Genomic DNA, 13,230 nt, shown 5'->3' with positions numbered 1-13,230 from the left:
TTTCTCTGCATACTTTAACTGCATATATATTATATATCTATATATATAAATATAAATTGTCAAAGACACTTGAGTGAAAAATGCCGGAAAGTTTAAATAATAAATTATTTTACAACACAGTTCTGTGTCAATCATTTTCTCCATCAGGAAAACATTTAGCTGCTGGAAATATTTATGGAGATATTTCAATATATGAGTAAGTATTTATTAATTAAAATCCCAACAATGAGGTTATATATTTATTTATTTAAATTATTAATTCAAAAATTCAAAAATTTAAATTTCTAATTAAATTTTCAGTTTATCTAAATCATTGACTCCAATAACTGAAGAAAATGATTTACCAGGGCCTTCATATAAATTTACAGCACATCCAGACCAACATGTACAGACAATGTTATCAACTGATAATTTTTTGGTCACCGGAGCTGCTGGAGAAATATCCGGGTGGGATTGGAACGTCGTTACGTCCAGCAAAGCTTCAAAAATAAAAGTTTCTTGGACTGTGCAGATTCCTGCTGACAAGTAATTCATTTTAATCATCATTATTATCATCATTAATTAATTAAACAATCAATTAATATTTCTAGAGACAGTTCAGAAAAATCGGATGTTAATTACATGGTTTATTCAAACGACAAACATTATTTGTATGCTGGATGTGGTGACAAGAAAATTTATATCATTAATTTGGACAATGGAAAGATCTTGAAGGCATTAGAAGGTCATGAGAGTTACATTCATTGTCTATCATTAATGTAAGTTTATTTTTTTTATTTATACGAGTGATTATAATTATAAAATTTAAATTTAAACAAAACATTTAATTAGAGACAATAAAAGATAATAATCTAAAGCTATCAGTATTCAAACCGGAATTTAAAATGACTGTAAGATAAAATAATAAAGAGCTCGAGATTTAATACCATAAATTTAAATCAGGAACAACCAATTGGCGAGTGCCGGTGAAGATGGATCAGTTCGTCTCTGGGATTTACGAACATACGAGAATACGAGTATATTGAAGCCGCATTTAGTCGACAAGGTCGCGAGACCCAAGCTCGGAAAGTGGATTGGCGCCGTAGACTTTACCGAAGACTGGCTGGTAACTAAAAAAAAAAATATTTAAAATTAAAAGCAAAAAAAAGTTTCTATTATTGACAGCTTTTTTTATCTCAGCTCTGCGGGGGCGGTCCGAACCTTTCACTCTGGCACCTTCGCACCATGGAACCCGCGACTATTTTTGATTTACCCGACCAGGGCATTCACGAGGCTAAAATTTTTGAGGAGCGCGTCATTGCTGGAGGTACGATGCCGTATGTTTACCACCTGAATTATCAAGGAGAGACACTGGCCGAGGTACCCACCTCTAGTAACACCGTCTACAGTATCGTCTATCAAGAAAAACCCCACAGAGTTCTCAGCATCGCCGGTTCCAGCAACAAAATAGACATCTGCACCAACTTCAATTACCGGGAATTAGTATTTAAGTTTGCGTGATGTTAATAAAATTATATTTTTTACCAACTTATAAATTATTTTATTCAGTAGTTTTTTAAATTTATTACGCTTACGTCATCAGAATGCCTCGCGATAAGTTTTAAACGAGCAGTAGCTTAGAGTTGTAGGTATAGAGTCTTCCTTAAAAAAACTTGACGTCCTTAGAGGCCGCCGGAGCGCTAAATTGCCACCCTAATTCAACGTCTTGCTTCTGCTGGCATCAAGGCATTCTTTCTTAACCGTAGAGTAGAGCGAATAACAACAACAATATATATATATATGAAGTTAAGGGGAAGAACTGGCTCTTAACCGTCCAGCAGTCAAGGTCAGACTTGCAATTCACTGAATTATTAGAAAATACTTTAAACTTTTATTCCCGAGATTTCTTCAAGCGAATAAAGTAAATTGCTCAACTCTTAAACTTTAAGTATCATCTCAGTTATCCCAGGATAAATTTTATAAACATTTAATAGGATTTTCGAACTCCATATGTACCTACGTACCCAAGACAATTGTCGGTACTTCTTATGACCAAAACCGTCGAGTTGAATCATAGTCGATTTGAATATTTGAATAAATTAACGTCCCCCATCTGCATGGAGAATTATTTAAATAAAATAAAATGGAAATCGTGAAACTCGATGAAGAAAACGCTCGTGTTGCTTCAGATACCGAGCGTGGGCTGACGATTTCCGCCCACATATTGAAGAGTGAAATGAGAAAGGATTACAAAAATATAAAATAATAATAATGACTCCAAGGTTACCCGTCTCTGATCTTTCCTCGAGTTTCGGGTACGGAGAAAGCACTTCGCCTTATAAGTACGGGTAAAAAAGGCCCGACTGCTGACGAAAAATTCACCGAAAGACTATTAAAATTTATAAGTTTATTTATTATGACAATTTCGCGGGTAATCATCACTTTCGCGACTGCTCATTGTCATCTGCAAGGTGGAGTTGCTTGATGGTAATGAAAAAAAAAATGAGTCCCTGGTTCCCCGGCCCCGGCACCAGGAATCGTGATCGCCAGGATCGCTCTTCTCCGGCGTAGGTGCTTATTAGTTTCCTCGGTGTAATTGCACCTCGCTAGAGGTAAAAATGAAACCGTAACGGTAAAGTTCCGAGCCGCAACTCGGATCATGAGTATGAGTGCATAAGAATAAAATAGAGGGACGTAAATGCGAATCATTAAACGAGATTATATTTTTTTATTCCTCATATTCTGCCAACTTTAGATTACATTTTTTTTTACTCTATAATAAAATATATTATTTTTTATTCCATTACTCGAAATTAGTAGATCTATTTTACAACCGATAATTAATCAAACAAGTATATATATATATATATATATATTAGGGTGTTTCAGAAAAAACAAATTTTTTTCTGGTACTCAAAAATTGAAAGTATACCTAAAAATAAAAATTTTGGTACCAACCCGAGCTCTTAATAACAATATTAAGGTTTGCCTCAATCCATTTTTCTATTTTCCATTTAAATAACATAGGAAAAAATTTTTTTTTTTTTAGAATTTTCCAGCTTACAGACCACTCAACGGATTTTTATGCGCAATAAAACTTTGTGTAGGAAATTGAACGCTCTACAAAAAAAGTCTCTTATCATTTTTTGATAAATCACACTGTTCAAAAGTTATTCAAGTTTCAAGTCAAATTTATAGTAAATTTTGAGATCTTTTCACTTCTCCGGCGAAACTATCAGTCTTATTACAAAATGTCATGGACATTTTTTGTAGGTAATTTTATTCCTTACAAATTATTATAAATAAAATTTTTCGAAATTCCACATTGTTTTCTATATATTTTCATTTCAATGTCAAGCACTTAAAATTAATCAGAAATCTATTTTTTTAAGAGCTTGGCATTGAAATGGAAATAACTTTAAAACAACGCAGAATTTCGAAAAACTTTATTCGTAATAATTTGTAAGGAATAAAATTATCTACAGAAAAGTTTCTATGACATTTTGTAATAAGACTGATAGTTTCGCCGGAAAAGTGAAAAGATCTCAAAATTTACTATAAATTTGATTTGAAACTTAAATAACTTTTGAACAGTGGGATTTATCAAAAAATGATAAGAGACTTTTTTTGTAGAGCGTTCAATTTCCTACAAAAACATTTGTTGTGCATAAAAATCCGTTGATTGGTTTATGAGCTGGAAAATTCTAAAAAAAAAAAATTTTTTTTCCCGTCTTATTTAAATGGAAAATAGAAAAATGGATTGAGGCAAACCTTAATATCGATATTAAGAGCTCGGAATGGTACCAAAATTCTTATTTTTAGTTATACTTTCAATTTTTGGATACCATAAAAAAAAAAGAAAAATTGTTTTTTTTTTTTTGAAACACCCTAATATATATTTTAAACTAAAGGTATTTAGACTTTAGACAATTGCGAAATAATTATAGTAATTTATTATATTTTCAATCATCGATATTTTTATCATTTTAATTGAAATTTATCATAAACAATTTACTTAATAAGTTCCGTTTTTTTTTTATTACATAATTCAAGGCAACAGTTTTTATTTCATCCGTAAAATTGATATCATTTTTCCCTCGTTGACATCCGATGCCTTGATCATTGAAATATTTATTATTATTAATTATTTATTTAAAAAAAAAATAAATAACTTATATAAGTATTAATATACTAAACATATATGGACAATAAGTTTAATAAAATTGAGTGGAAAACAACAGTAAACAAGAAGAAATATTTATTAGTTGTTCACATATATATTTATGATAGAGATTACGTAATTATCCGGATTGGTATTATTACTTAAGTTTTACAGTTAAATATAAACAATTGTAGACATTAGATGAGAAAATTTATATTTATATGCTAAGACTCACTGGCGAGTGTGTATTAAAGTAATTACTGTAGTTTTAAATAATATTTAAAAAGCCAATCAGCATATTTAAATTCATAGTTTATTTTATTTTTACTGAGAAATATCTTTATGTTTTGATAATTAATTAAAAATTAAATTAAGTACCGTCAGGTTTATTATTACTATTTTATTCATTCCCACGACACTTGACTTTCGCCCAATTAAATAAACTCACGAATCTTCATACTTATTATCATTATAATTATAATTATAATGATAATAATAGACTGTAAAAAATCGGGAGTAAATTCCGAGTGATTACGGATTTTCTTTAAATTCGAATTCACTTGGACTTACGGAGTTTTATAAAAAATCACTTCGCATACGGAGTAAATATGAAGTTTATTTCCAGCGGAATGATTTTGGAAGGATTGGAATTTTATTTAAATCCACATGCAATTCGGAATTTTAATATTGAAATAAACTCCCGTTTGGAATGAATTTTACTCGAAGGTAATCAAATAAATAGTCACCAGCTCCAAATTTACTCCGAATTTACTCCGTTAATTTTTACAATGTAATAATAATACACTGTAAAAAATCCGGAGTGAATTCGGATTGAAATTAAATCCGAATTCACTCCGCATTCACTCCGCTACTCGGAGTTCCAGAGTTTTAAAAAAAATCACTCCGCATGCGGAGTGAATTGGGAGTTTTTTTTTAGCGGAGTGATCTCGGAGTAACGCGGATTTTATTTCACTCCCAATTTACTCCGGTCCGGAGTTTTAATACTTAAATAAATTTATATTAAACTGCTTAACAATGTGTGTGTGTGCAAATGTGTGCGTGTGTGCAAATGTGTGCGTGCGAGTGCGCGTGTGTGTCTAAATATGTGTGTGTGTATGTGTGTGCGTATCAGCTGATCAATAATGTAATACGCGAGTTTTTACTTCGATTTTATTGAGTGAAGCAATTTTTTATTAACAATATTTTCAAAACTCCGCTCCGGAGTGAATTTCACTCCGGAGGGATTAAGTTAATAGAAATTTATCTACTCCGCGAAAACTCCCCTGCGGAGTGAATTTCACTCCGAGGGGAGTGAATAATTAAAAATTAATTTACTCCGCATTCACTCCGGATTTAATCCGCATTCACTCCGCGAATTTTTTACAGTGTAGACTGTAATTTGTCGGGAGTAAATTCCAAGTCATTACGGATTTTATTTAAATCCGATTTTATTCCGCCACGTGTAGTTACAGAGTTTTAAAAAAATCACTTCGCATACGGAGTAAATTCAGAGTTTATTTCCAACGGAATGATTTCGGCGTGATTTGAATTTTATTTAAACTGCATTCAATTCGGAATTTTAATATTAAAATAAACTCCTCTTTGGAGTGAATTTTACTCCAAGGGAATCAAATAAATAAACAGTCACCCGCTTCGGATTTACTCCGAATTCAGATTTAATCTGCGTTTACTCCGCAAATTTTTACAGCGTAATAATAATAAACTAAAAAAATCAGGAGTAAATTCCTAGTGAATACAGATTGTATTTAAATCCCTATCCATTCCATCCGGAGTGAGTTTTACTCTAAGGGAACTGAATAAATCAACATTCACCCGCTCTGCATTTACTCCGAGTTCACTCCTGATTTAATCTGAGTTTACTCCGCAAATTTTTGCAGTTTAATAATAATAATTTTTTTTTTTTTTAGGTATTCTAATCGTCCTTCATAAGAGCCGGTGACCCTGAGGAGTTGCCGGGCAACTTGCTGCCATCCGGCATGCTACGGCGTCGGCGGATGACGCATCGACGAAAAGAATACCAAATGAACGTGAGTGCTACGAAAGAAACTGCGATACTCCGTTACATTACAGTGTACATATATATATGTATATATTTATATGTAATACTTGTGGTCGTGATGATGATGATGATGATGATGATGATGATGGCAGAGTATAGAGTATAGTGTGGTCTCAGTACACTGGCCACAAGACTGAAAATAAAAAACCATCAGGGTGTTATGGTGAGCACGAGCCACTTTTGATTTCTTCTCCGTCTACTCCATCATCTTCTGCTGTCTTCCATCATCCTCTAAACTCTTCAGTCCTCTTCTTTAACTTACACTTCTCTACTCTAGTGTTGAGCTAGAGTATTAAGTCTTGCTCATAATCTATATATAGTTCCGCGGGATTAAACTCCCGCTGACCATCGCGAGCGTAGTCCTGACACTAGTTTCATACCGAGCACGTCCACGGCCCAGCTTCTCCAATTAAATCGTTATTTAGCTGCTAAACTGCGAGTCCTTCGTTTGAATAAAAGTTTAAACGCAATGCAAAACTCAACCCTCTGTTTTATTAATTCATAGATTTGCATAATAAATTCATATAAATAAATAATAATAACATATATTATATATTTACTTATCAACTTTTATTAATGCTATCAAATCATACTTTCATTTATTTATACTTTTTATTATTTTGCATTTATAATAAAGAATTAAATGTCATGTTTAGCAGGACTGGGTTTTCAACCGTCCGGTTTTTATTTATATATTTATTTGTATATAAATAAATAAACGAGGAGACTTTATTTGTAGCCATGCATCTTTACCAGGCGTCGAGCTCACTCTTGAGCACTAAATATATATATACATATATATTTAATACCGCGGGTGCGTCGACTTCTCGGTATCTATTCCGCGTGTTCCACGAATTGCGCATCTCATGATTATAACTCGTAGGAAGGCAAGGGTTCGGATTATTTTTAACCATTAGGACAAAAATAACTCGAACTATAAATTCCTATTGTTGTCTCTCCCAGGTAAAGATGTCAAATGAAGATACAAATGGTCCCCAGTGATTTGTAACGATGATCAAAAGATATTTTTTCTGACAATCGTTGATGGATTAACGCAATAAATCTTTATTTCGTTTCAGATATAGATCGACTTTTGCCTCCACCCTCTGGTTTTTGTCACGAAAAGTTATGAAAAGAATAAAAAAATGATAATCCAGTGGAGTTTTATTATTCGGATGGAATCAGCAGAGAGGGTGTAACTCATTTCCTCATCACGGATCGTTGCCCGGTTCTACTTGGGCTCCAGGACTGTGTTTACTGGGCGTCATCCGTCGCACATAGACAGTCCACCGATTTATCTGTCGTACATGAGTATGTATGTACTTGAGCTTCAATTCCTCGGCTTATGTTACATTACATTAGCTGAGTTGTTGCTTTGCTGTAGCTGTATATATATACAGAAATTATCCGAGTCCGCGAGTCGACGAGTACATGAAACAAAACTCCAGCACAGAACCAGAGTCTATCCATGAGCTGGAAGCAGTCAAGAGAAAATAAGAGAGTATCTAGTGAGGATAGAGGAAAAAAAGAGATAAAGAATGAGGGAGTCGGTGAACTCATGGCTAAGGACGTACACCAACGAGTCTCGCGTGCAATCGACTATTATAATGCCAGGATGACCTTTCGTCCATCAAATTCTTGTTGATCTTTACACTGGGACACGTGATAATGAGCCACTGACTGACTTTACCTCCATTTATTTATTAGATTACTTTAAATAAATAAATTAACTGTTATTTTATTATATTTTTTTTTTTAACAGACGTTGGCTGTCTGAGATGTCATAACATTTAAAAATAGAGTGGCATCATCAATAAAAATCAAAGAGAGTTAGAGTTGTCTTAAATTTATTAAACTCTATTCAGTATCCACCTATTTCCTCCGTGGGAGTATGAACCCCGCGAGAGTTCCGGAGCCCGTGCAGCGGACCGGGACGAAGTGAAGGAGTCGAAGAAGTCGGACAGCCCACGAGCTGTGGATATGACAGAGACACCAGAGCGGGCGTGGAGTGTGAAGGAGAGACGGTTACTGAGATAAAGCTTTGGACGGAGACGGAGATAGGAGAAGGTACTTCTCGACCAATCGCAAGGCTTCGCGGCTTGACGTACAGGTAGTCAGTACTCGACGCTACGCCGGTAAGTCTGTGTTAGTAAGACCCGCGGAGTCTCGCCAAAGGAGTTACTGATGTGGTACCAGTCCGTCCGCGGTCTTCCCGGTAGGACCAAGTCGATATACACGAGTTCGAGAGTTCCGAGTGTCTGGTTTTATTATCAGTGGTTGTGATTATTGTTGTTGTTTATATATTTATATATTTATTATCTTGGTTTTTTTTTTTTTTTAAATATTTATTTTACTTTTAAGTGGAGATTTATATTTTGTCTGAAGGTGATTAAACAGAACCACTGGCGCGAGAGGAGGAAAGATAACGTGGAGGCTGGTATCAGCCATGGGGACGGGTAAGTTTTTTTTTTTAAATAAAGTTGTATAGTTTTAACTTTTTTTTTTATTTTTTAACTCGCACCTGTCTTGGCCGGCTGGTGAATTTTTTTTTGAATAATTTACCCGCGATTTTTTTTCAAATTTTTTATTTCTGCAACTGCGAGCTTCGCTGGAGCAGTAATTTTTTTTCAAATAATAAATCAATATTTACTTTTTTTTAACTGACATACGATGTACAGTAAGACCGGAAGTTTATGTACCGCGAATTAAAGACATTTGCCCGCCGAAAAAAACGGATTCACGGTTCGCTGTCCCGCTCGCCTTGAAAACTCTTGAGTTATAAGGATCATTTTTTGACGACTATCACTTTTTTATTTTATTATTTTAGCTCTTAACGTCTACTCGCTCATTTACTTGCCGACTTGAAATTTTTTTTTTAAATTACAACTTTAAATTTAACCTCTGCAATATTACATGTTGACATTAACGACACCGTTACTATACTAGACATACTAGTAGTCAATAATTTAAAATATACACATATACATATGTATATATATTTACGAAATTCGCTTGCAGAATCCTTCCGGTCATTTGGTATCTTGTTGTGCAGTCACCTTAACGCATTTAGAAAGTACTTGGGAGAGCCGACGAAACTGTGTCTCGACCGAAAAAAAATTAATATGGAAAATGAGAACAACTATGAATAAATTAAAAAAAAAAAAGGATTAATAAAAATTAAAATCATAAAAAGCATCTCATTATAAATTTTCTCTCGTTAAAATTCAATTAATCTCGTAACCCGATAAAAATAAAACTCCATTCTTAGTCTAGACTCTCGCTGACCTTCGGGTTTAATGCGATTATAAAAATAATAATCTGATTAAAAATAAATAAAACCCCGGGTATATTAAATCTGAATTATTTTTATTATCAAACCGATGATGCCCAAGGGCCCAACAGGATACCGGTTGCAGGCTCAAAAGTGCCTCGAGTTATCACGAAACTTTCTATGCACAAAAAAAAACTGCGAACTCGTAACTCCCCCCGCGGATCATAAACAAAAATACGTGACAGGGAACAAGTATTTTTGAATAAATAATAACTTGGTAATAAATAAACTCAGGGTACGATAAAATATGAGAGTGAATGCGGTAAAAAACTGCAAATCACTAAAAAAATAATAAACATAATTAAATATTTAAAATTTAAGTAAACAAGTCGCGGGTTTACTTTTAAGATCATGTGTAAATTTGACTTGAGAGTTATGGGACTGATGTAATCCTTTTAAAATTCTTTATAAGGACTCGATGACGTCAATTTTCTTCTTCTTCTTCTTCTTTATCTTATTTTTCCGTCTTCGTTTTATAGAGAAAACAATAGGAAGAAAATAATATCACGTAAATCAAGTGAGCGCAGAACAATACCAATGACATAATAATTTATAAATAAAAGTCTTTAATTTTAAATGAAAGTCCAATAAAAAAAAAAAAATATTAAGTGATACACTGTAAAAAATTCGCGGAGTGAATGCGGATTAAATCCGGAGTGAATGCGGAGTGAATGAATTTTTAATTATTCCCTCCCCTCTGAGTGAAATTCACTCCGGAACGGAGTTTTGAAAATATTATTAATAAAAAATTGCTCCACTCAATAAAATCGAAGTAAAAACTCGCGTATTACATTATTGATCAGCTGATACGCACACACATACACACACATATTTAGACACACACGCACACATTTGCACATACACACATTGTTTAGCGGTTTAATATAAATTAATATAAATTTATTTAAGTATTAAAACTCCGGACCGGAGTGAATTGGGAGTGAAATAAAATCCGCGTTACTCCGAGATCACTCCGCTAAAAAAAAACTCCCAATTCACTCCGCATGCGGAGTAATTTTTTTTAAAACTCCGGAACTCCGAGTGGCGGAGCGAATGCGGAGTGAATTCGGATTTAATTTCAATTCGAATTCACTCCGGATTTTTTACAGTGTATATAAAGAATTACAAGACAGAAATTATAATAAAGGATTGCATACAAGAGGTGTAAAGTAATTAAACAAAAAGCAGCACAAATGCGTGGGTAATGCCTACGCGTGCGTGCAAATCATCGGGGAGTATCGTAGAAATGGCTTACATTAGATTTTGAAGGTCGTCTTTCTTTACTTGCCCTCATTATTTGAAAAAACTAATTACTGATTACTGATTACGTTATTAATTAATAGGAAAAAATCTCTCTATTATTCTTTGGTTTTTTTGTTCCCGGCCCTGCGCATCTTGATGGAAAAATTATGCAACGATGAAATAATTAACTCATTGCGGCAACGTTTTTTTTGATGCGCGATGTGTGGCGCGATGTCCAGCAGCCCGAGAGCGTTCTCCCGTGAATTTAGTTGTTTTTTTAAATATCCACTTATGTGAGCTGGATCATGTAACGATGGTAATTTGAGCCGGCTGTTGTTAAATCGACTCGTGTCACTAAAAGAAGCCGAAAGGGAACGGGGGCTCTCCTTCATATACACAACAGGGACTGAGGGTTTTATTATTTAAATCCTGTCGAGTATTATTTACTAAACCAGGTAATAAATCGACAAGTAATGTGACGATAGTATATTTAAAAAGGCCGCGTCCTTGCATTTAATACGACACGAACGAGTGGTCAGTAATGATTAGCATCGGTGATCAAAGTGAAGGGGAAATCTATAGGCTTCAAATCTGGCCATATTGAGTTCGAGCGGAAGATGAGTAAATATAAGCCGCCTACTAGTCATAGCCTTGTTTTTTTTTATGCCGCTAAATCTGTAGTACAGAGCGCACATTAATAAATTGTGCGCGTTATTATCCTCTTATTGTGATGATTAGATGCCTCGGGAGAAAGAAAATGACACGATTCGCACGCTCGATAGATCCTCATTTGTAAATACCAGGCCTTGAAGTCCACTATTGCTTCGAATTTTTATTATTTATTACATATGTGTGTGATATTCTCATATAATTAAATATTTTTTATAAAATATAAAAGGGGATTGAGAGAACATCTGGATGTTTAAGTAAAAAGAAAAACCGATACGGAGCTAGATTGCTTGTGGTGTCGATAAAAAATGTTTACCCTAGGTACTAATTTATACCTTTGATTGCATAATTTTTTTTGGAGTTACCGCGGCACTACAAGTGGTAACCGGGTACGGGAATGCATTTAGCTTTTTTGTAAACCAGAAAATCTAGTTTTCCCTCTCGTGCGTTAGTACACACGATCGGCGGAAGTAGTTTTCGATCGTTGATGAACGATCCCACGATCGCTGGCTGAGTGCTTCCTGCTCGGAGGCATCTTACAAGACCGTCTTATCACTCTTATTCATGTCCTAGACCTGGACCTTGATGGACTCGATTAAAAAATCATTGAAAAAGGATGACAGGGAAAATAAGTTATGTATGCATGTGGTATCGATGTTTTTTTATCATAAATTCCATCGATCCAGATTCAAACGACTAACAAAGTTGCCTTTCGCGATAGCTCATGATGTTATAAGAGCGTACCAGGAGCAAAACACGTCCATCAAGTTGAAAGAGAGTTAGAGAGTCTTGCGTGCGAATTCCCTCCAGTCGTGCGACCGCAATATGGCGTTTTACTTTCCGGTTGTTCTGTATTCTCTATTTAAGTCTCAGGTCCCAAGTCTCAAGTCAAGACACTCTTACACTGGCGTCATCATAATCATTATAAACTTTTTGTTCGCCGTCATAATCTCTAGCTTTGTAAACCAAGAGCACAACCAGCCGAGTAGTGAAATAAAAAAAGAGAAAATTAGACTTGTCTAGCCGTATTTGATGGCACACTTAGCTCACAAAACTTTACGTAAGCCCGATTCTCGGGGATTCCTTAGTGACTCGCGTCATCGAGTTCACAGCCGCATACACTCAAAGCAACCAATATAAGTCTAAGTGAGCCAACATTAAACTGGTTGGATTTTTACTTAACGCCCAGTGCAGCAGAAAGAGATGAATAAAGAGAGGCGTGAAAGTGGTACCTGGGTACCAAGGTGCGGTTGATTGGTCATTGCCGATTATAGTCATGGTCTTTTATAATGCGACAGCGCTCAACTCGCCCCACTTACAACATTTTAAATACTTTTAATTTGCCATAATGTTAAATACTTAATACACAATACCTTTGTGCCAAGTTTAATGTTAGGGCTCTAGGAATTTGCTTTGCTAGTGTAGGATTCCAGTTGTAGTTGTAGTTGCCCGTAGGCGCCATTGCCATCTTCGTCCTCCTACTCTTCTTTTTGCTCATACTCTTCACCGTCCACCTCGCCTTGTCTACTTTATACATATACATACTTACATATATATATAAATATCTATACATTCCCTCGACTCTACCCAGGAATCTTGTGCCTTTTCAAGCGCACTCACGACGCTTCTTCTTCATCTTCTTCTTCTTCTTCTTCTTCTTCTACTTCTTCTTATTCTTCTTCTTGCTTGAGCCCTCGAGTCAAGGACCGTTCTCAAGGAGGTCGCTTCTCCGTGCCTGCAGATTTGCGCCCAAGCCCAACAACAACA

The 13,230-nt window shown here is 34.8% G+C and overlaps 2 protein-coding genes across 4 annotated transcripts in view; both read left to right on the top strand.

The window, feature by feature from the left end:
- Positions 1-26: 26 nt before the first annotated feature.
- Positions 27-1,535, top strand: LOC130666014 (THO complex subunit 6 homolog). Its single transcript, XM_057466649.1, has 5 exons — positions 27-196; positions 301-525; positions 591-758; positions 943-1,105; positions 1,180-1,535. The coding sequence occupies exons 1-5, from the start codon at positions 81-83 to the stop codon at positions 1,498-1,500; spliced, it is 993 nt and encodes a 330-aa protein (XP_057322632.1). The 5' UTR covers positions 27-80; the 3' UTR covers positions 1,501-1,535.
- A 4,536-nt stretch (positions 1,536-6,071) lies between these two features.
- The window catches only part of LOC130666009 (uncharacterized), a 70,919-nt gene continuing 63,760 nt past the window's right edge, over positions 6,072-13,230 (top strand). The window contains exons 1-3 of one of the 3 annotated variants that reach the window (XM_057466639.1): positions 6,072-6,384; positions 7,301-7,532; positions 7,622-8,677. In XM_057466639.1, coding sequence (XP_057322622.1) covers positions 8,668-8,677 — 10 coding nt within the window. In that variant the 5' untranslated portion in view covers positions 6,072-6,384; positions 7,301-7,532; positions 7,622-8,667. Of the gene's footprint in view, positions 6,385-7,300; positions 8,678-13,230 lie in introns of all 3 variants that reach the window. The other 2 variants (XM_057466641.1, XM_057466642.1) reach the window with 2 other exon arrangements.

The sequence above is a fragment of the Microplitis mediator genome, chromosome 3 (genome assembly GCF_029852145.1).
Source record: "Microplitis mediator isolate UGA2020A chromosome 3, iyMicMedi2.1, whole genome shotgun sequence".
Taxonomy (NCBI): Eukaryota; Metazoa; Arthropoda; class Insecta; order Hymenoptera; family Braconidae; genus Microplitis; species Microplitis mediator.
The sequence above is the reverse complement of the archived record's forward strand: the minus strand, read 5'-3'. Positions and strand labels throughout refer to the sequence as shown.

Coding starts and splice junctions, on each gene's coding strand:
- LOC130666014 (XM_057466649.1), top strand. CDS start 81: ATGCCGGAAAGTTTAAATAATAAATTATTTTACAACACAGTTCTGTGT. Junction 197..300: donor GGAGATATTTCAATATATGA/GTAAGTATTTAT, acceptor TTAAATTTTCAG/TTTATCTAAATCATTGACTC. Junction 1,106..1,179: donor ACTTTACCGAAGACTGGCTG/GTAACTAAAAAA, acceptor TTTTTATCTCAG/CTCTGCGGGGGCGGTCCGAA.